At 47.1% G+C, this 20,803-nt stretch overlaps 1 protein-coding gene across 6 annotated transcripts; it reads left to right on the top strand.

Moving 5' to 3' along the window:
- Positions 1-388: 388 nt before the first annotated feature.
- On the top strand, positions 389-18,004 carry LOC120646938 (DNA repair protein UVH3-like). 6 transcript variants are annotated; one of them, XM_039923479.1, is made up of 14 exons: positions 393-4,820; positions 4,964-5,160; positions 5,249-5,370; positions 5,943-6,020; positions 6,134-6,187; positions 6,342-6,526; positions 6,686-8,342; positions 8,522-8,716; positions 8,883-8,968; positions 9,509-9,779; positions 9,886-10,022; positions 10,816-10,900; positions 16,234-16,734; positions 17,263-18,004. In XM_039923479.1, exons 2-14 carry the CDS (start codon positions 5,073-5,075, stop codon positions 17,806-17,808), a joined length of 4,005 nt encoding a protein of 1,334 aa, XP_039779413.1. In that variant the 5' UTR covers positions 393-4,820; positions 4,964-5,072; the 3' UTR covers positions 17,809-18,004. The 6 variants fall into 6 exon arrangements, with proteins under 6 accessions (XP_039779412.1, XP_039779417.1, XP_039779413.1 ...); XM_039923477.1 differs by having other exon boundaries at positions 5,244-5,370; XM_039923482.1 differs by having other exon boundaries at positions 5,244-5,370; positions 17,271-17,448.
- The last annotated feature ends 2,799 nt before the right edge of the window (positions 18,005-20,803 follow it).

Genomic DNA, 20,803 nt, shown 5'->3' with positions numbered 1-20,803 from the left:
GCCGCTTGCTGCTACCTGCCGCGCACAGCCGCCGCGATGTGCCGCCGCAGCGCCCCGCCGCTCGCCGGAGAAGAAGCTTGCTGGGTCGCAATTCAACATTTAAAATTTAACATTTCAACATTTCATGCCTCCGATTTCAACATTTCATTTACACTATTTCAATATTTTCATTATCAAATATTGAACTAATTCAATAAAATGTTGAATTAATCATATCAAAGTGTTGAATATGGTTGCAGAAATTTTTATTGAATAATTGGGCCAAATGAATTTTAAAAATAAATAACTTATATATTTTTCACGACATACATAGAAGTCCCCCGCAGGGCGCGGGTGCGGCCAAGGGGCGAACAGGCCAGCAGGGTGGAGCAGGCCGGGGGGGGGGGGGCTTGGGCCACGTGGGGAGGCAGGCCCGGATGGAATTTGCGGCTGAGCAGTATCGGATCCGATTCGGGATATCGTGTAAGCGGTGGCCGTGTCTCCTAACTAGGTGCGCTGCATGCACATAGATTAGCAAAACAGATTCGTTCGTGAGGACCTAGGTATCTGGGGTTGGGCGACCGCGGCGGCGATTTTCGTCGCCGGGGGTTTTCTGATCGGATCGGTTACCGGTGATCATCTCCCCGACATCTGCTCACTACTCGGCCTGACCACGGGGCCGGCTAGTTCGGCTGCCCGGCCTTGGTAGCGTCAGATTAGGGCTTCGTGATCCGGTTGTCGGTTGGAACGAGGATGATGGTGGAGTTTTCAAAGACGAAGAGAAGCAAGGAGGACGTGGGTGTGCAGGTGCTGCTCCAGAAGCTGCGCATGAATGATGATGAGAAGCAGGGAGTGTTCTTGGCCAAAGAGGGGGCAAAGCTGATAACGGTGAAAGGTTTCAGCGTGACTTCACTAAAGAACAAGATGCTATCTGCATGGTTTCTAACTCGTGAGGTCTTCTTTTGCCCGATTGGAAACAACATGTTCATGGTTCAGGCTTTCTGCTTGGGTGTTTGGAAGGGAATTAGGAGGGAGGTGACAAAGGCGGGCTATGAAGCGCTACCTACAAATAACGGGGCGGGCTCCTATGAGGAGCGCCGCAAGTCCCAATGAGTTGCCTCAGTTGGAATTGTCGCGGACTCGGCAACGCCGCGACAATTAAGGAGCTTCGCGAGCTAGCGAAGGATGTTGCCCCGTCGGTGGTATGTGTCCTGGAGACTCAGGTGCACAAGACACGGGTGGAAGGACTGAAGCAGACACTTGGTTTTGATAATTCTTTTGCTGTCAGTAGTTCGGGCCGTAGTGGCGGATTTTGTATTTTTTGGAACAATAATATAAGAGTGACATTGTTGCCTTACTCTCAGTACCATATTGATGTTTTAGTCCAGGAAGGGGATGGTGACCCGTGGCGCTTGACTTGTGTTTACGGGTAGGCACAAACAAATGAGAGGCACAAGACGTGGGATATGTTGAAACATATTAAGTCATCATCACACCTTCCTTGGTTGTGTATTGGTGACTTCAATGAAGTGCTACATCGAACGGAACACATAGGCGTACAGGAGAGAAGCCATGCTCAAATTGCTGGTTTTCGTGAGATGGTGGATGTATGTGGCTTCAATGACTTAGGTTATGAAGGTCACAGTTGGACGTATGAAAAGAAGGTAGCTGGGGGATCCTTTTGTCGGGTGCGCCTGGATTGCGCGCTGGCAACCCCGGACTGGAGCGTGCGTTTCCCTTTGGCGAAGTGCAAGCATATGTCGGCGGCCGCTTCAGATCATGTGCCGATTTTGCCAAGTTGGAGGTCTGAGGAGCCGCGGCCTCGAGGGAAGAAACTATTCAGGTATGAAGTTATATGGGAATCCCATGCTGAGTTTTCTAATTCTCTGCTTGAGTCATGGCAGAAGGAGGATGAGGCGACGACCCTGCAGGAATTACAGAGCAAATTGAAAAAAGTTTCTAGCCATCTTGTGAGGTGGGACCGGAACACATTTGGGCATGTACGCAGGGAGCTGCGCAAGTTGAAACAAGAGCTAGAGCGGCTACAGTCCGACCCGCAGCGGACGGGTCCAACTCATGCGGAGCTCAAGATCAGGGAGAAAATTCTAGAACTGAACCATAGAGAAGAAATAATGTGGAAGCAACATTCTAGAATTTTGTGGCTTTCTGCAGGTGATAGAAATACTAGGTTTTTTCACATCTTAGCTAGCAGAAGGAGGAGGAGGAGAAACATGATTGCTAGATTGAAAAAACCAGATGGACAGGTTACAAAAAATGTCCAGGAGATGAGGGATCTAGCAACTAGTTTCTACAGGGAGTTGTATACTTCGGAGGGGACCAGTAATATGGATGCAGTGTTGAATACAGTCCCAAACTCCCAACGAAGCTTACTTGCAGCCTTTTCAGAGAAGGAAGTTAAGGAAGCTTTGTTCCAGATGTTTCCGACAAAGTCCCCGGGGCCCGACGGTTTTCCGGCACACTTCTTCTAGCGACATTGGGACTTATGTGGAACTGAAGTTACCTCTATAGTGTTGAGGATTTTGAGAGGGGAGGATGAAGCTACATCAATAAACGATACATTTATTGTTCTAATCCCCAAGGTGGCAGATCCAGAGGAGTTGGGCCAGTTTAGGCCAATAAGCCTTTGTAACGTCCTGTATAAGATCGCTTCAAAGGTTGTTGCGAACAGGCTGAAGCAAATTTTGCCTGAGGTTATATCAGAAGAGCAGTCTGCTTTTGTTCCTGGGCGTCTTATTACAGATAACATAATCTCGGCATATGAATGTTTGCATTTTATGAAGAGGAAAAAGCCTCGTGGATCTAGATGTTGTGCTCTGAAGTTGGATATGAGGAAAGCTTATGACCGAGTTGAGTGGGACTATCTGCGAGCAATCATGCTCCGTTTGGGCTTCCACCAATGTTGGGTTGAGACAGTGATGCGCATGGTAACATCCGTCTCCTTTTCAATTCTTTTTAATGGTGATAGACTTGACAGTTTTAAATCTTCGAGGGGTATCCGCCAAGGAGATCCTATCTCTCCCTATTTGTTTCTTTTAGTAGCAGAGGGCCTTTCGTGCCTGTTAAAAGCTAGAAATTAGTCGTCCGTACTCAATGGGATTAAAGTGGCACCATCAGCTCCGGTGGTGTCTCACTTACTCTTCGCAGATGACAGCCTGCTGTTTTTTAGAGCTAATAGGGAAAGTGCAGAGGAAATCAAGGAGGTACTCAACACTTATTGTCAAGCTTCTGGACAAAGGATTAATATGGATAAGTCCTCAATTCATTTTGCGAAGGGCTGCAGGCAGTCTCTTCGAGAGGTGATCAAGGACGAGCTGGATGTCCATAATGAATCTCTGAGTGAAAAATACCTGGGCATGCCGACAGATGTGGGTGTTTCCACTAACAGGGCTTTCAAATATATTAAAGATCGTGTGTGGAAAAAGGTCCAGGGTTGGCTGGAGCAGTGCTTGTCATCAGGTGGCAAGGAGGTACTGATTAAATCAGTTGCGCAAGCAATACCTACTTTTTCGATGTCCTGTTTTAAGCTCCCTAGAGGTTTATGCCAGCACATCAATGGTTTAATAAGGAACTTCTGGTGGGGTAGCAAGGATGGAAAAAGGAGAACATGCTGGGTCGCTTGGGATGAGATGATCAAACCAAAATGTATGGGCGGCCTGGGCTTCAGGGATATTGAACTGTTTTATCTTGCCTTACTGGCGAAGCAGGCTTGGCGCATTCTCACGGAGGAGAGTTCGCTAAGTGCGCGAATTATAAAAGCAGTTTACTTCCCAAATGTGGATTTCTTAGATGCTAATCTAGGGTCTTCTCCCTCTCGGATATGGCGTTCCATACTTGATGGCAGGGAAGTCCTGGAGCGGGGACTAATTAGGAGGATCGGAACCGGAGAATCAACACATATTTGGCAAATGAATTGGATTCCGAGAGAAAACTCTCTTCGACCCTTTTAGGAGGGATTTGACTGATCCTCCGCAGATGGTTAGTGAGTTGATAGATCACACGACGGCATCATGGGACGTCCAAAAGCTTCATGTTGTTTTCTGTCCATCTGATGTTGAGGCAATTCTAAATATACCACTTTGTACTCGGAGACAAGGGGATTTTTGGGCATGGCACCATGAAAAGAGGGGTATCTTCTCAGTTCGCTCAGCCTACAGGATGTTGGCCATAAACAAAGAACGAGCTACAACGTACCTAGAGAATATTGCTGGGAGATCAGATTTAAGGTCTGAGGAAAATGAATGGATGTCGATTTGGCAGGTAAAGGTACCATCAAAGATACATGTGTTCTTATGGAGGCTTGCTCATCACTCCTTGCTGTCAAGGGATGTACTGCACCATAGGAACATGGCTACTCAAAGCACTTGTTCGATCTGTGGTATGCCTGACTCGTGGAAGCACTCACTGATAGAGTGCAACATGGTGAAATGTGTGTGGGCTCTAGAACGCGAGGAAATTACACAGCTGATGAGTGAAATTCAGGAGACTAAACCTAGGGGTTGGTTAGCGGCTATTTTTAGCTTGCTAAAGCATGAAGAACTGACGAGGTTGGTGGTCACTCTTTGGGCCATCTGGTATGCTCGCAGGAAGGCGATCCACGAGAGCTCTTTTCAAAGTCCTCTATCTACTCACTATTTTGTGAATAATTTTATAGCCGACTTGGAGATGATCAAGACGGTGCAGACAACACCGGTGAGGGGAACCCAAGGTGTTCCACCCCGGTGGATTCCCCCCACGAGGACTTGTTAAAATCAATGTTGATGCAGCAGTTTCGAAGAATTCAAGCAAGGCTGTGGCAGCTGCCATCGCTAGGGATGCTGCAGGTAATTTTATAGGAGCATCTGCGTTGGTGATTCGTGGACTCTCAGATCCAGAGACCGTTGAGGCTATTGCGTGCAAGGAAGCAGCGGCGGATGCACAGGGGGTCATGATCAAGATATTGATGATTTGCAAACTTGGTTGTCAGCTCAAATCGAGGAAGCTTGAAGAATTGGCGGAACAAATTAAGAGTGACAGGGCAAAGCATGATGCTAAGGGAAAACAAGTTGAGAGTAGCAGAGAAGGAGAAAATCTAAATGCAAATCAAGATCAAAACCAAAATGGTGATACCAACAACAGTGGGGGAACTATTGGATCAATCAACCAGGAGAAAGTGGATGAAATGTATGTGTTTACGTGTAAATTTCTACATGTTTCTTATTCCTGGTTAAGGACCGAGAGTTGATATTTTTACTTCTTTTGTTAAGGTTAGCTGCATCACTTGCTGCAGAGGAAGAGACAGGCTTCACTGGCGAGGAGAACCACTGTACAAGTGTTCCATTGCAAGGAGCTGAAATTGATGAGGATGAAGATGATGATGAAGGAATGATATTCGTAAGTATCTTTTCACAGCTGAACTTACAATTCTATTGCTACAAATTTATGTTTGATTACTGCTAAAATAATTTATGTTTTGTGCACTTCTGTTGTAGTGTCATGTAACTTTTGTTTGCATATTTCTGGTTATGTTGACCATATTTGGCTGGACCAACTACCATAGTACTTTCCTGGTTTGTTATAATATTGATGGCTGTGAGTCTTAGTCGGTTAGCTGTGAGTCCTAATACGTCTTCCTGTTCCATAAATTTCTCAGATGGCTCCTTTTATTAAGGTAGCCCAAGTTCTTGTTTACTACTTTTTAAGTATTAGTTCAACAAATGTTTTTATTTTCCCCATCAAACTCCACTACGATCAGATCCTTTTCATGAAAGGAAAAGCCTCAGTATTGGAGATCTATCTGCCCTTATCTCACTGTGTACTCCTGTTACCACAGTTTCTGGACTACTTTTCTGGATTTCTTGCTCTTGTATTTTAGAAAAGAGCTAATGTTTGACGCTTGTTATCTTGTGTTGATTTATTAATTAGATGTTTTAAAATATACTATAATTTTTTTTCTGCAATTGCAGCCTATGACCACTGGTGACATTGATCCGGCAGTATTGGCTTCCCTTCCTCCATCGATGCAGTTAGATCTTCTTGTTCAGGTAAAAATGAAAACCTATCGGTGGTTCTTATGTTTGTCCTTACCTCCAATTGTGTATGGTTACAACTTACAAAGTAATGAAGAAGATTCTTTCCCTTTCTATTTTTTCTTTAGATGAGGGAGAGGGTGATGGCTGAAAACAGGCAGAAGTATCAGAAAATAAAAAAGGTAATAGATAAACTTTTGCAAGTATATCAGCAACATAGCAACACTCTTTGTTTGGTGGTTTTTTGTCCTTCACCCTTTTTTATATGTTTATTTTTCCATTTTCTAATAAAAAGCCGAGACAGATGGGTCCTATAATTTCTTTGACTCCTTTCAGGAACCTGCAAAATTTTCAGAGCTTCAAATACAGTCCTATCTCAAAACAGTTGTTTTCCGTCGAAAGATAGATCAAGTTCAGAAGTGTGCTGCAGGTAAGGGTGTTGGAGGTGTCCAGACATCGAAAATAGCATCAGAAGCTAACAGAGAGTTCATTTTCTCGACATCATTCACTGGCGACAAACAGTAAGTGATGTGTTACTTTACTTTTCATCTGTGGCTGTGTGCATAAGGTTCAAGGGCTCACTATTTGAAGCTTCCCAAGTTCTGCAGATACCATTTTGTGATATTCCAGCATGATATGCTGATAGCGGTTAGCTGATTATACTTTCTTTTATGGATCAGGATGTTGGCACAAAGAGGTGAAAAGGAGCAGATTGTTGACAGTTCTCATTCAAAAAGGGAAATAAATTCTGCTGTCTTCAGATCTAATCCTACAAGTAGTTCGGGAACCACGAAGCCTTCTACCAGCAAGCATTTGAAGGATTTTGGGCCTGATGTTGAGACGTATCGTGATGAGAGAGGACGGATTAGAGTAAGTAGGGTCAGAGCAATGGGAATTCGTATGACTCGTGATATTCAAAGGAATTTGGATTTTATCAAAGAGAATGAGCAGGTAAGTAGGGTACAAACCAATGTGCACAAAATATCAACTGTCAGTGAAGAGCCTCCTGATTTTCCAGAACATCTTTTTGAAAGTAATGAGCTCCAGAGTTCTCTTAGTCTTGATGAAGAATTTTTAGAAACCGCTGAAGACAACCAACAGATTTCATCACTAGTGAGAGGATCAGATAACACTTCTGAGAGCACCTGTTATGGAAAGAAGGAAACAATTGAGATATCTTTCATGGATGATCAAACTGAACCGAAGGACAACTATGATGATATATTTTTGCATTTAGCGTCTGGAACGGCATCCGACATATTTGCTGACAATGATTGTTTGGATAAAAAGATGGAAGAATCTGAAGGTTTTGAGTGTATTTGGGAGGAAGGTGTAAATGAAGGAGAAACACTTCCCATGAAACTTGATGAGAAGGATAATAAATCATGTATGCCAGAGAATTGCAGCGATGATGAGGTGGAATGGGAGGAAGGTGATAGCCTTGTACTTGGAGTTGCTTCCAGCAGTGAATGTAATACATGTAATGTACCGAAAGGGGACATGGAAGAAGAAGCGCTCGTACAGGAAGCAATAAGGAGGAGTTTAGAGGATTTCGACAAGCAGGCATCTGAGAATGTGAGCACTGAAGATATGCAAGCATCTGTTGGAAATAGATCCTTGCAATTCTCTGATGGTGTTTCTAAAATATCTGAAACTCATGGTGAAACTACCTCACATTCTGGAGCAGCTCTTGTGAAAGAGACAAATGAAGAATCAAGAATAGAAATCAATCCTGATGATAATGATGTGATACATAGTACTGGACTAATTGGAACTAATAGACAAGAAAATGAAAACCAACCTCAACGGGTGAATAATGATGGGCACGTTGACGTGCACAGAGATCATCTGCTTGAGTCCCTTCCACATTGTACGGCATCCACTAGTAATATAGCAGAGAAAACATCTGACAGCTCAAAAGTTAACTGCAACAATGTGATGATATCTAGAACTGAAATTCCTGAAACACTTGTAGATGGCCGTGATAAAAATATTGAGCAAAATAGTATGAATTCTAATCAATCAAAGTGCAGCCAAGATGTTGCCAACATTGGAGAAACCTTGAAGTCACCACGAAAGGATCTTTTGGTTGATGAACCAGTAGCTTGTACCACGGAACCAAAAGAACATGCTACCGAGGGAGATCTGAAGGTTTCAACTTCTGAGATGAATTATACACAAGTTGGTGGCAATGATGACAGCCATGGCATATCAGCAAATTATCTTGATGAGGAATTATCTCGTCTTAGACAAGAACAGATAGATCTTGGTCATGAACGACGAAAGCTTGAAAGTCATGCAGAGTCTGTAAGCAGTGAGATGTTTGCCGAATGCCAGGTTTGATATTATCCTTGTTTTCCACTGAATACCCAAAGATTCTTGGCACAAAGTTCATATCTGAATTTATGTCCATTGAAAATAGAGATAGAAGTAAACCATTTGATTTTGTAGAAAAAGAAATACTAGACCATTTTTCTTTTGACAACAAAATTCCACTCTGATACAGTGTGATGCAGGAGTTGCTCCAAATGTTTGGACTGCCATATATTATTGCACCAATGGAAGCTGAAGCTCAATGTGCATACATGGAAATGAGCAACCTTGTTGATGGAGTCGTCACTGATGATTCAGATGTCTTTCTTTTTGGAGCAAGGAATGTTTACAAGAACATATTTGATGATAGGAAGTATGTGGAAACATATTTTATGAAGGTATATCCTCTTTCCATTGTTTGCTTTCTTTATATATTCTTTGTCTTCTCAATAACTGAAGTATGTGTCGGTGTTTTTACCGCCAGCCTACCTAGGGATACCCTAAAGTAGGAGATTGTTTTCTAGTTTGGACCCTTTTTTTAATTCGTGCTGTAAACTTTTTTAGGACATTGAATCTGAGCTTGGGCTAACAAGACAACAATTGATTCGTATGGCTCTGCTTCTTGGGAGTGACTACACTGAAGGAGTTAGGTAATCGCGAAACACTGTTAGGAGTTCTCCCGCATTTTGTTACATCTTGAAACCATTCTCCATATGTACAACGTTTAGTGCATGGTTGGACTCCTGTCACCTTCAAATTTCATTTCTCTATATGGATTGTCAAACAAGTGTATCTCAAATTTGTACTCCAGATATCGAATGTGTTTTTGTTTCTAAGAAGATTTTTTATACATTTCGACGCAGTTTGAATTCCTTTTGGTTGGAAATACTTGATAGTAATACTGAAGTCATGCCATTTTTCTAGCTTAGCTGAATGTCCTTTTATTTATATCACAAACAAATGAGATGCCTACATTTTTTTGTCTAAACACTAAACAAAGCATGATTGACCTTTGTGCTTGTTTCATTGTAGAATGCTTTTCCTGTTTAGCCCCCTTTCTCCTCGGTCTGTGCCCCTGAAAACTTGTAAATCATTCTAAAATGCACCAGAACAGATGCGACAATTAACGTAATCCATTAATTTTTTTGGGCTATTCACTTCTGTTTATTATTCAATATTCTGGTGTGCAGTGGTATTGGCATTGTGAATGCTATTGAAGTTGTGCATGCATTTCCTGAGGAAGATGGACTGCAGAAGTTTAAAGAATGGATTGAATCACCAGATCCATCGATATTTGGTCAACTGCATATGGAAAGAAGTAGTAAATCGAAGAAAAGGAAAGCTGGTGGAAATGATTCAGATGGAAAGGGGAAAGGCTTGGAACCTGAATGCAATCAGGGTTCCGATGATCGATCTTCTAGTGAGACTGAACGCATCAAGGAAATATTTATGAGTAACCATGTAAGTATGTTTTCTTGTAAGAAACAACTTGTGAACTATTTTTCTTGATTTCTCATAGAAGAATTTTCAACTCATGTTTTTTTAATCTCACTGCTTCATTTATCAGAGAAACGTGAGCAAGAACTGGCATATCCCTGCAGCTTTTCCTAGTGAGTCAGTAATAAATGCATACATTACCCCACAAGTTGACAATTCAACAGAGCCTTTTTCATGGGGAAGACCAGATTTGGGCCTACTTCGCAAGTACGTTGAGAACTATTTTTTATGTAACTTGTAAGCATAACACTTGCAAGCAGTACACATCCTAATACGGCTATGTTTCTTCTATATCTATGTAAGCCTATGAGTTTATTTTTCATCACTTATTTAGAATGATTTTTGTAGGTTTACATATATTTAAATTATCACCATTTCTGATTTAATATTGCATATGTAGTCTGTCATCATCCATTTACCAGTTTGGACGACACTGCCTAATGTAGGTTGCATATGTAGGAATGTAGAATTGGCCTGGATTGTGTGTGCGTATGAGGTTGTATGTGTACTCAATTGACTGAAGCAATTGCATAATGACGCTAATGTGTTGATGTGTGCACTTATCATAGTGTAGAGCTATATTGTTATAGTCTTCGACATGATCTTCTGAGTCCGGACCATGCTGTTTTTTAAAACATGTTAGGTAAAGCTTTTTTCTTCTTCTTGAACTTCCAGGTATTGAACCAAATTTTGAAAGGTTTCTATATTTTATTTATCTGTAGAGCACCAAGTGAATGTGTATTTAAGTAAACCAAAGTTATATTCAGTTTTTTTTAAAAAAAACTGTACTGGAGCAGTAAGGAATTGAAGTTGATCAATAAAATATTTTTTCTCGAAATTTTGTATTAGTGTTGGTTCATGATTTTTAACTTCTTCCACAATAATGTATAGTTTCATTCTTAAGGGGAGGAAACATACTGAAAGAATATAAGTCTGCTATGAGTCTCTATTCCTCTGCATCTTTGGTGCAACAGCTGAACTAAATATCAAGTTCCATCAGGTTATGTTGGGAAAGATTTGGGTGGGGCAAGGAGAAAGCTGATGAACTGCTTCTTCCTGTTTTGAGAGAGTATAATAAACACGAGGTTAGTATGACAAGTTTTCAATACTATCTAGTTCATTTAGGCTACTTTTGTTTTGTATTGAAATATGTGTACAATTTTTATTTATTTTACATACTTTTGTAGTTTGATTTGTTTGTTATTCACTTATTTGTAAGAAACATGACACCAATGTTTTACAAGAAAAAAACTACGCAAACATGTGAGCATTTCAGGCCATATTTTGCAACATTGCCATTTAAGCAGTTGCCAAACTTAAAGCCAAAAGGTCGTGTTCCTTGCCAACTCCCTTGTCAGTTTTGTTATTTGTATATGATTCTCCGCCCTTTTCCATTATGACTGTTAGTGTTGGAGTATATTGAGCCCGTGTGTATAGAGGCCCATCCAGAGGCCCATGTATAGGCATTATATATACCCACCCTTCTAGGGTTGGAGGAACACAACAATTATTATCCTCCTACATGGTATCAGGCTAGATTTTTTCCTCCCTACCCTGCAGCCGCCGCTGCCGGCCTCCATGGCTGGCCGCCGGCCGCCCCTCCCTTCCCTCTCCTCCTTCCCTCCCCTCTTCCTTTCCTTCTGCTCCAAGCACCACCTGGGCCGCCGCCTCTGCTCCGAGCACCGCCTGGACCGCAGCCGCCCCCTCCTCTACTCCTGAGCGTCGGGGGCCCCTGCCTGCCCCTGCTGCCGCCGCCGCCGCCGCTGGCGTGCGCAGGGGGGCGCAGGAGGCGTGGGGGCCCCGGATCCACCAGCCGCCGAAGCCGCCGCCGCTGGCGTGCGCGCGGGCGCGGCTGGCGCGGGGGGGTGCGGCCCGGACCCCCTCCTCTGGCGCCCAGGAAGCGGGAGGCGCGGCCCCTGTTCCTGCAGCCGCCACTGCCGCGGGGATCTTCGCCCGATCCGGCGCCCAGGGCAGGCAGGGCGCTCCCGACGCGCCTGCCCCCGACAGCGCCCTCCAGCAGCAGGCCGCGGGCGTGGGCCTGGGTGCCGCGGGGGGCCCTCCTCTGTCCCGCTCGCCTGGGCCGCCGCGGCCGGAGCTGCTGTCCCTCCCTGCAGCCACCCGTCAGGGCGCCCCCCTCCCCTGCTCCGCTTCGCGCAGGCGCCCCCGGCGACCTCAGCGCCCACGTTCCCGGCGACCTCTGCTCCAGGGACGCGCAGCGCGTGGGCCGCGGGCTCTGTTCCGGGGGAGCAGCGCGCGTGGGACCAGTCCGCTACTGCGCAGCCGCCCCCCACCGCCGCCCTCGTGGCCACTGCGCCCGTGGGCGCCGCTGCCGCGGCCCCTGCCACTGCGGCCTGGCGTGCCCTGCGATGCGAGCTCGACGCGCTAGCTGCCATCGAGCAGACCGCTGCGGTTCGCTGCAAGAGTCCACACGCCGTGCAGGTCGCCGCCGCGCACGCCGCGCAGGCCTCCGTCGCGCCCGTCGCGCTCGCTGCGCGAGCGCACGCCGCGCAGGCCGTCGCAGCCGCTGCCTCTATCGCCGCTGCGCAGGCTGTCGCACCTGCCGCGCCTACTCCTCAGCCTCGGCCGGCGGCCATGCTCGCCGCCGCTGCTCCCCTGTTCGCGCCGTTCTGGACACCGCCCGCTCCACCTAGCCAGCAGCCGACCTGGCCTGGGGGGTGGGACCAGGCCACACTAGCGCAGTCCTTCAGCGCCATGGGGCGGACGCCGTCGGTCAGCACCGAGTGGATCGCCGACTCGGGTGCCTCCTTCCACACCACCCCACATGCCGGTATCCTCTCTTCTGTCCGACCCCCACACACCTCTTGTCCTTCTTCCATCATGGTTGGTGACGGATCTTGCCTTCCTGTCATCGCCGTGGGTTCTGTTCCTGCCTCTTTTCATCTTTCTAATGTCCTTGTTGCTCCTCAGATGGTTCATAACCTTCTTTCCATTCGTCAGTTTACAGCTGACAATTCTTGTTCCATCGAGTTTGATTCTTCTGGCCTTACTGTAAAGGATTCGGCTTCCCGGCGTCCGCTACTCCGGTGTGACAGCACGGGGCCCCTTTACACCCTTCGCCTTCCTTCTTCCGCTGCACCACTCTCGTCTTCTTCTTCGCCCTGGCCGTCTTGGTCTGCCGCTTTTGCCGCGACGCCGTCTTTCACCACTTGGCACCGTCGTCTTGGTCACCTTGGCCGCGACGTTCTGGCTCAGCTCGGTCGTAGTACCGATGTTCCTGGTACTAGGGCTCCTGCTCAGCCCCTCTGCCATGCGTGCCAGCTCGGTCGTCATGTTCGACTTCCTTTTTCCTCGCATGCGACGCATGCATTCGATCTTGTTCACTGTGACCTGTGGACCTCCCCTGTACTCAGCCTCTCTGGCTACAAGTACTATCTGGTGGTGGTCGATGACTTCTCGCACTACTCTTGGACGTTTCCTTTGCGTGCCAAGTCTGAGACCTTCCCCACCCTCCTCCACTTCTTTGCCTGGGTGTCCACTCAGTTCGGCCTCACCGTTAAGGCCATCCAGTGCGACAACGGGCGGGAGTTCGATAACTCCACCTCCCGGTCTTTCTTCCTGTCTCGGGGTGTTCAGCTGCGTATGTCTTGTCCGTATACCTCTCCTCAGAACGGCAAGGCTGATCCAGTCTTCTCTCTCCCCGCGCTTCTGGGCTGAGAGCCTCCACACCGCCACCTACTTGCTCAACCGTCTTCCGTCCACTGCTTCTCCTGCTCCCACTCCACACCACGCTCTTTTCGGTACCCCTCCTCGCTACGACCACCTTCGGGTCTTCGGGTGTGCGTGTTACCCTAACACCTCCGCCACCGCTCCTCACAAGCTGGCGCCCCGCTCGACTCGTTGTGTTCCTCGGTTACTCCCCTGACCACAAGGGGTACCGATGCTTTTACCTCACCACTCGCCGCGTTCTGATCTCCCGACACGTCGTCTTCGACGAGTCGGATTTCCCCTACTCCACCTCCTCTACACCTTCTCCTGACCCCGAGCTGGAGTCTCCGTTTCCGACTGACCCGGTGGTTCAGCCACCGTTACTTGTCTGTCCTTTTCCTGCAGGATTTCCCGGCACGCCGGCACCGTTTCCGATGATCCCTGCTGCGCCGAGCGCAGCCCCGGTGCCCGCGGTCGCGCCACGCGCGGTCCCCGGACCTCCGGTCGTTCCGCGCGCGGACCTGGTGTCACCCGCTGCGCCATGCGCGGCCCTGGTGCCTTCCCCTGCACCTGCGCGGTACGCTCAGCCGGTGCAGGTGTACCGGCGCCGCTCGGCGCCGACCCCGACACCGCAGCGGTACGCTGAGACGGTGCAGGTGTACCGGCGTCGTTCGGCGTCGACACCGGCGCCGCCTCCTGCTCCGGAGGCTCCTGCGACCACGACACCGGAGCCGTCGCCGCCGCAACCACGTCCGGCTCCCTCTCGAGCCGAGCCGGAGGTGTACCACCCGCCGGTCATCCATCGGGATCCTCGGCATATCCATCCCATGGTGACTCGGCGGATGGCGTCCTCACTGTCGTCGCGCGATGGAAGAGGAGTACGCGACTCTTCTTGCCAACCAGACGTGGGACCTCGTGCCGCGTCCGTCTGGTTGCAATGTGGTGACTGGCAAGTGGATCTGGACGCTTTCTGGACGCACAAGCGTCGGGCTGACGGCACACTGGAGCGCTACAAGGCTCGCTGGGTTCTCCGGGGGTTCACTCAGCGGCCTGGTGTGGACTATGATGAGACATTCAGCCCGGTCGTGAAGCCCGCTACAGTGCGCACGGTCCTCTCGCTTGCGCTCTCGCGCACTTGGCCTGTGCACCAGCTGGACGTGAAGAATGCGTTTCTTCATGGCACCTTGTCAGAGACTGTCTACTGCTCTCAGCCAGCAGGATTTGTGGACTCGAGTCATCCGGATATGGTCTGCCGGCTCAACAAGTCTCTCTATGGACTGAAACAGGCTCCTCGGGCTTGGTACTCTCGGTTCACCACGTTCTTGATGACACTGGGATTCACCGAGGCCAAGTCTGACACGTCTCTCTACATCTACCGCCGTGGGGATGAGACTGCCTATCTGCTGCTATATGTCGACGACATTGTGCTCACAGCTTCCAGTCAGCAGTTGCTTCAGAGTGTCATCTCTCTGCAGCGGGAGTTCGCTATGAAGGATCTCGGTCAGCTCCACCACTTCTTGGGCGTCACTGTTGAGCCTCGCCCGTCTGGTATTCTCCTTCACCAGCGGCAGTACGCCCTCAATATTCTGGAGCGGGCTGGGATGACTGATTGCAAGCCCTGCTCCACTCCAGTCGACACTCAGGCGAAGCTGTCTGCTGATCTGGGTGCTCTGGTGGATGATCCTACTGCCTACCGGAGTCTGGCCGGCGCTTTGCAGTACCTCACCTTCACCAGGCCGGATCTCACCTACGCTGTTCAGCAGGTCTGTCTCCATATGCATGATCCCCGGGAGTCACACCTTGCTGCGCTGAAGCGTCTCCTCCGGTACGTCCGTGGCACTGTGGACCTCGGCCTGGTACTTCTACGCTCCTCCTCTGCTGAGCTGGTGGTCTACACCGACGCTGACTGGGCTGGCTGCCCGGACACTCGTCGCTCCACTTCCGACTACGCCGTCTTCCTGGGCGGCAACCTGGTCTCCTGGTCGTCCAAGCGGCAGCCAGTTGTCTCCCGCTCCAATGCCGAGGCGGAGTACCGTGCTGTCGCTAACGGCATGGCGGAGGCGTCCTCGCTACGACAGCTCTTGGCAGAGCTCCACAGCCCGCTCGTCAAGAGCACGCTCGTCTACTGCGACAACGTCAGCGCCGTGTATCTCTCCACCAACCCCGTCCAGCATCAGCGGACGAAGCACGTGGAGATCGACCTACACTTCGTGCGCGACAGAGTCGCAATCGGCGATGTTCGGGTACTCCATGTCCCGACTACCTCCCAGTTTGCTGACATCTTCACCAAGGGGCTGCCCTCGTCGACCTTCTCGGAGTTTCGATCCAACCTCAACGTAGCCGGTGGCTAGTTGTGGCTGCGGGGGTATTAGCCCTTTGTACTCTACTTGTACTTTCTTCTTGTCCAGTCTTGAACACACACCGCTGCGCCGGTTGTTCAGACTGCGGGGGGTGTTGGCTTTCTTGTTGTCCAGTCTTGAACACCGCTGCGCCGGTAGTTCAGACTGCGGGGGGGTGTTGGAGTATATTGAGCCCGTGTGTATAGAGGCCCATCTAGAGGACCATGTATAGACATTATATATACCCACCATTTTAGGGTTGGAGGAATACAACAATTATTATCCTCCTACAGTTAGTTTTTTCTGTGTTGGTTTTTATTTAGGAATGATTTAAATGGAAGGTAATACATTCAAAGTATTTAGTATTAAAATTCTTACATTTCGATGTAAATGGTTTTTTTACTTGTATGCAGACTCAGCTACGCATGGAGGCATTCTATTCATTCAACGAGAGATTTGCAAAGATTCGCAGCAAAAGGATTAAGAAAGCTATCAAGGGCATTACAGGAAAAAGTTTTCCTGACACAGATGAACCTGAGCAGGATAGTCCTGGTACTATCAAGACTACTACGAAGAAAGATGCAAGCTCCTCTAGCCATCGTAGAGGTAGAGGAAAAAAGGACAGCAGTTCTAAAATCAGGCATATGGAGAGTCCAGAAGATAAGGAAACTGTTGATCCTAATAGTTTTGCTGATATGGATGAGCTTACTAAAGAAAATAACACCACAAATAAAAGAAACAAGGGGAGGCCCTCTGGTTGCTCCAAAGGAAAAGGGCGAAGCAGGAAGAATGCTGGACATGATGCAAAAGGAAGTCAGGTGGATTCTGACACAAAATATTCTTCAGCTTCAGATGAGGATTCTCATAAGACACATACAAGCAATTACAAATCTGAAGGAATTGGACCACGAAGGGTAGGCTCCTCTAATTCTGTTTTGACTTTTCTTTTATATGGTTCTTATCTCATTTATTATCTGTATTCATTCTGTATGGCTGGTGGTTCATTGTTCATAGGGCAAATTATTGCCAGATTTATGTATGATTCAGGAGAGCTCAATTGCTGATGGCCTGAAAACTTTACCTTTAGAAAATCTTGTCTGACCAAAAATGGCTATAGGTACTGTATGGTGTGTTTGCCCCTGCTTGAAACCACAAACATGTACTCCCTCCGTCCCAGAATATAAGCATTTGTAGCTATGTACTAGGTTTATTGCATCTTCTATGTATCTGGATAAGTACTTGTCTAGATACATTAGAGATGTTATGGACCTGAACATCTAAAAAGATAGCTAGAAATGCTTATATTGTGGGACAGAGGGAGTACTTTTTTTAGAATTGTTGCTGGTGTATGGATGCATTTCTTTTGTTCTCCTTATGAGGACCAGTAGCCTATGCATAGCAGAATATCTCATTATGTTATTTACTTGTGATTTTTTCTGCAGTCGAGTAGGATGCGGAAACAAGTGACATACATGGAAGATGGTGATGAAGCAGATGGCAGTGATGTCCCCGTGCATCAAAACGATGAAAATGACCCAGGTGAAACTGCTGAAAACACAGGAGGTGCAGGATTTAATCTGGCCTATCAGGATACGAGTGAACTGAACAGCATTCAGATGCATACAGATATAGGCGCAGCCGAAGATATCAATGAAGATTCCCAGAGATTTGAGTTAAATGAGGGCCGTCAGGATTTGGCGCCTAAAGACTACCTCTTCAGTGGAGGTGGTTTCTGTATGGAGGATGGTGACGAACTAGAACCAGCTGGTGATCGATGTGGTGCAGAAATGGAGAAGCTAGGAAAAAGTAATCCTAGTGACGATATGATGGAGGTTTCAGACAGTGGCAAGAGTGCGAGTCTGTCAACGGCTGAGTGTACAGAGAATGCAGGCATGGAGGCACGAGGTGCGTCTTCGCAGCAGAGACGTAAGGCAAGCCGTGGTCTGAGCGCCATGCCAACGCTTACCAAGCGTAGGAGAAAATCATGACATGTTTGCAGCGTGTGCAGGGCTTGCACAAACATTACGTTATGAATTATACATAAGCGGTATAACGAAACAAAGGCAACAGGAGAATAGTTTTAGGTAAGTGATCTTCGAGTTTGGCATGCCAATTTTCAACACAGATAAATCCCCAGTTTTGCAATTATTGAGCACTAAATGTTGCTCGCAACTATTTAGCTAAGGATGCATTCGCAGCTCATCAAAACGTGCGTTGTGCAGAAAGAGCTAGCCTTGTTACTTGTTAGATGTCGAAACAGATTGGTAGAGGCTTAAAAAAACAAATTATTCCTCGAAAAAAAAACAAATTATGCCCTTTGCGTATCGTACCATATCCATCTCACAACACTCTAAACAGATCTTCACAGTTGGTAGGGCAAGCTCCACACTCTTCACTTTACCATTGTCAACTTCACAAACTATTTGACAAGTCTAAAAAAAGATGGTAAAATCATCATTAGCATCCACGATCACCATTAGATTCTCTTGTTGCGCAAGTTGCGCTACAAGGAACCAAACAGGGTAAGGAATGCAATCGTGTCTGGCTTGGGCTGGCTTTGCACGGTCCAAGTCGGGCGCTGCTGGGGATCACGGGGGTGACCCGCCAACAGACCTGTCACCTACTACAGATTTTATGTTGTTGGGTCTAAACTGGTCCAACAAACTGGCTCATAGTCAAATTTATTCTGGAACAAATTTATTTTATTCCGGAACAAACTTTTAATTGTTCTAGCAATAAAAAAATTGTTTGAGAACAAAATTTTTTATTCCGGAACAAAAAAAATAGTTATTGAGTTTTGTGCGATGGTTTGACTGCCAGTAGCCCGAGTGACTCCCGTCCAAGTGTGGGTTCTCTTTCTCTTTGGTACAAGCTAAGCGGGGTGTTCCTTCAAAAAAAAAAAAAGCTACGCGGGGTGACGCTGGCGCCGATATTGTGGGAGCCTCCATGCATTCGCGTCAGGGATCACGCAAGCCCTGATATTCTCCTGCATGGACACGATATAATCAAACTACCCTATAGATTATTCCGTGATTGTAATCGTGTTTGTTTCCTTCTTCAATTGTCCATCGCCGATTCTATATGTACAACGGTCAAAGTCTCAAAGATAATGAAAATTATCGCATTCCACCATCAGTCCATCGATCAGTTCTAAAAATAAAACGTTACCAGAAAGAGTCGTGTTAGTATCTTAACCATGTACGCATTTTAGTAAATCATATACACACACCTCTACATGCCACGTTCAAAAAAAATGATGTTACAACAAATATTCATGTTTTTATAAGAACAAATATTCATGTTCTTTCGCAAAAAAAAATATTTATGTTGGGATCAAGAAAAGATCACATCTTTATGACATATGCATGTTATACATGTCACATTCCAAAAATAAAACGTTGCACACGTCAGGATCCATCAGGTGTGCACGTAGCAATCTATCTGTAACGAACATGGCACTATTTATGCCATTTCGAGTGATTTTGGTGATCGAATGACAACGCAATCAATGAGACTAATGGTATTGTTAAGTTAACATTTCTAGATCCCAGGGATGAAGTAAAAAGGCCATGCAAAGCAAAACATGAAGAAAGAACTCAAAGAAACGCTGAATTGGACGAGTTCTACTGAAATCAGTAGCACCGGAAGAACCGATGCTATAGGCATCGGTGCATCCGATGGTTGTCGGATGATCCGACGGCCTGGCTATTGGCACAAGTCTGTGCGCCTCTGGAGATCATGTGAAGATCAAGTGAAGCACCGGTTGAACCGACGGCTTCAAGATAGGCATCGGTGCATTCAACGTACCATATTCCAGAGACGATGTCAAGCGCGCAGGAGCCAAGTCTTCAGCACCGGTTGGACCGGCGAGGCGTCGAAGCATAGCATCGGTGCATTGACGTCAGCAGAAGAAGGAGGCCCAACGGCTAGTCAAGTTGTTGTGCGTGATCGGTTGAACCGACACCCCAAGCATCGGTTCAACCGATGGTCCCTGGAACTGCTGTAACTGTGTCAGAGAAGCCAACGACTACTTCGGGTCTGAGAGTGACCGGATGAACCGACACTACCCCATGCAGAGGCATCGGTTCATCCGATGGTACGTAGATTTTTGCTGACCGTTGAAGCAACGGCTCCACGACTTGGAGGCCTATATATATGGCATCCCCCGGCCATTTGGAGTTTGCTGGAGTTCAAGGAAGTCACATACACACCCAAGAACCACTCCAAGCCATCCAAGAGCTTAGTGTTCATATCCTTAGCCCTTAGCACACTTTGAGAGTGTTGTGTAAATGATTAGCTCTTAGTGAGTGAGATTGCAAGGCCTTGAGCCTTTGTGCTGTGGTTCTCTAGTGAACCAAAAGAAGAGCTTGGTGCGCCGGCCACTTGGAGCTGTGAAGCTCGCCGGCAACGTCATCGACCCTCCGACTTGGTGTGGAGCGGCGATGACAACTTTGTGCGGGGGACGTGGAGACCCCCATCCTTTGTGGAGAAGCTCATTAGTGGAACCCGGGGCCAAAGTGACCGTGATTGTGTTCACGGAAGAGACTTGGTGGCCGAGTAGCAATACTCTTAGTGAGTGCTACAACAACGTGGATGTAGGTGTGCCTTTGTGGCTAACCGAACCACAGGATAAACACATGTGTCAAGAGTTTTCTATCTCCTATCCCGCTCATTAAGCTTCCGCATTTCATACTAGCAATTTATATACCTTTACTTTCATAGAGTAGTTTCTTGATAGGAAAGGCTTTAGATTGCTAAACTCTTTTGGGATAGGGGTTTCACACTAGAACAACCATAGTTGCACATCTAGATAGCTTGTTTTAGTTTAAGTTTGGTGCAAACTAGTTGGAGCCATAGGTCTAAGTTTCTTAGAGTGCCTAATTCACCTCCTCCCCCTCTTAGGCTAGAGCACCCGATCCTTTACACACTATCAGTTACGCTTTGGCTGATTGCTAGATCTAATTGCAAGTATATTTTTCCTAT

Source organism: Panicum virgatum, chromosome 9K (assembly GCF_016808335.1).
Source record: "Panicum virgatum strain AP13 chromosome 9K, P.virgatum_v5, whole genome shotgun sequence".
Lineage (NCBI taxonomy): Eukaryota > Viridiplantae > Streptophyta > Magnoliopsida > Poales > Poaceae > Panicum > Panicum virgatum.
This window is presented reverse-complemented; position numbering and strand designations above follow the sequence as displayed.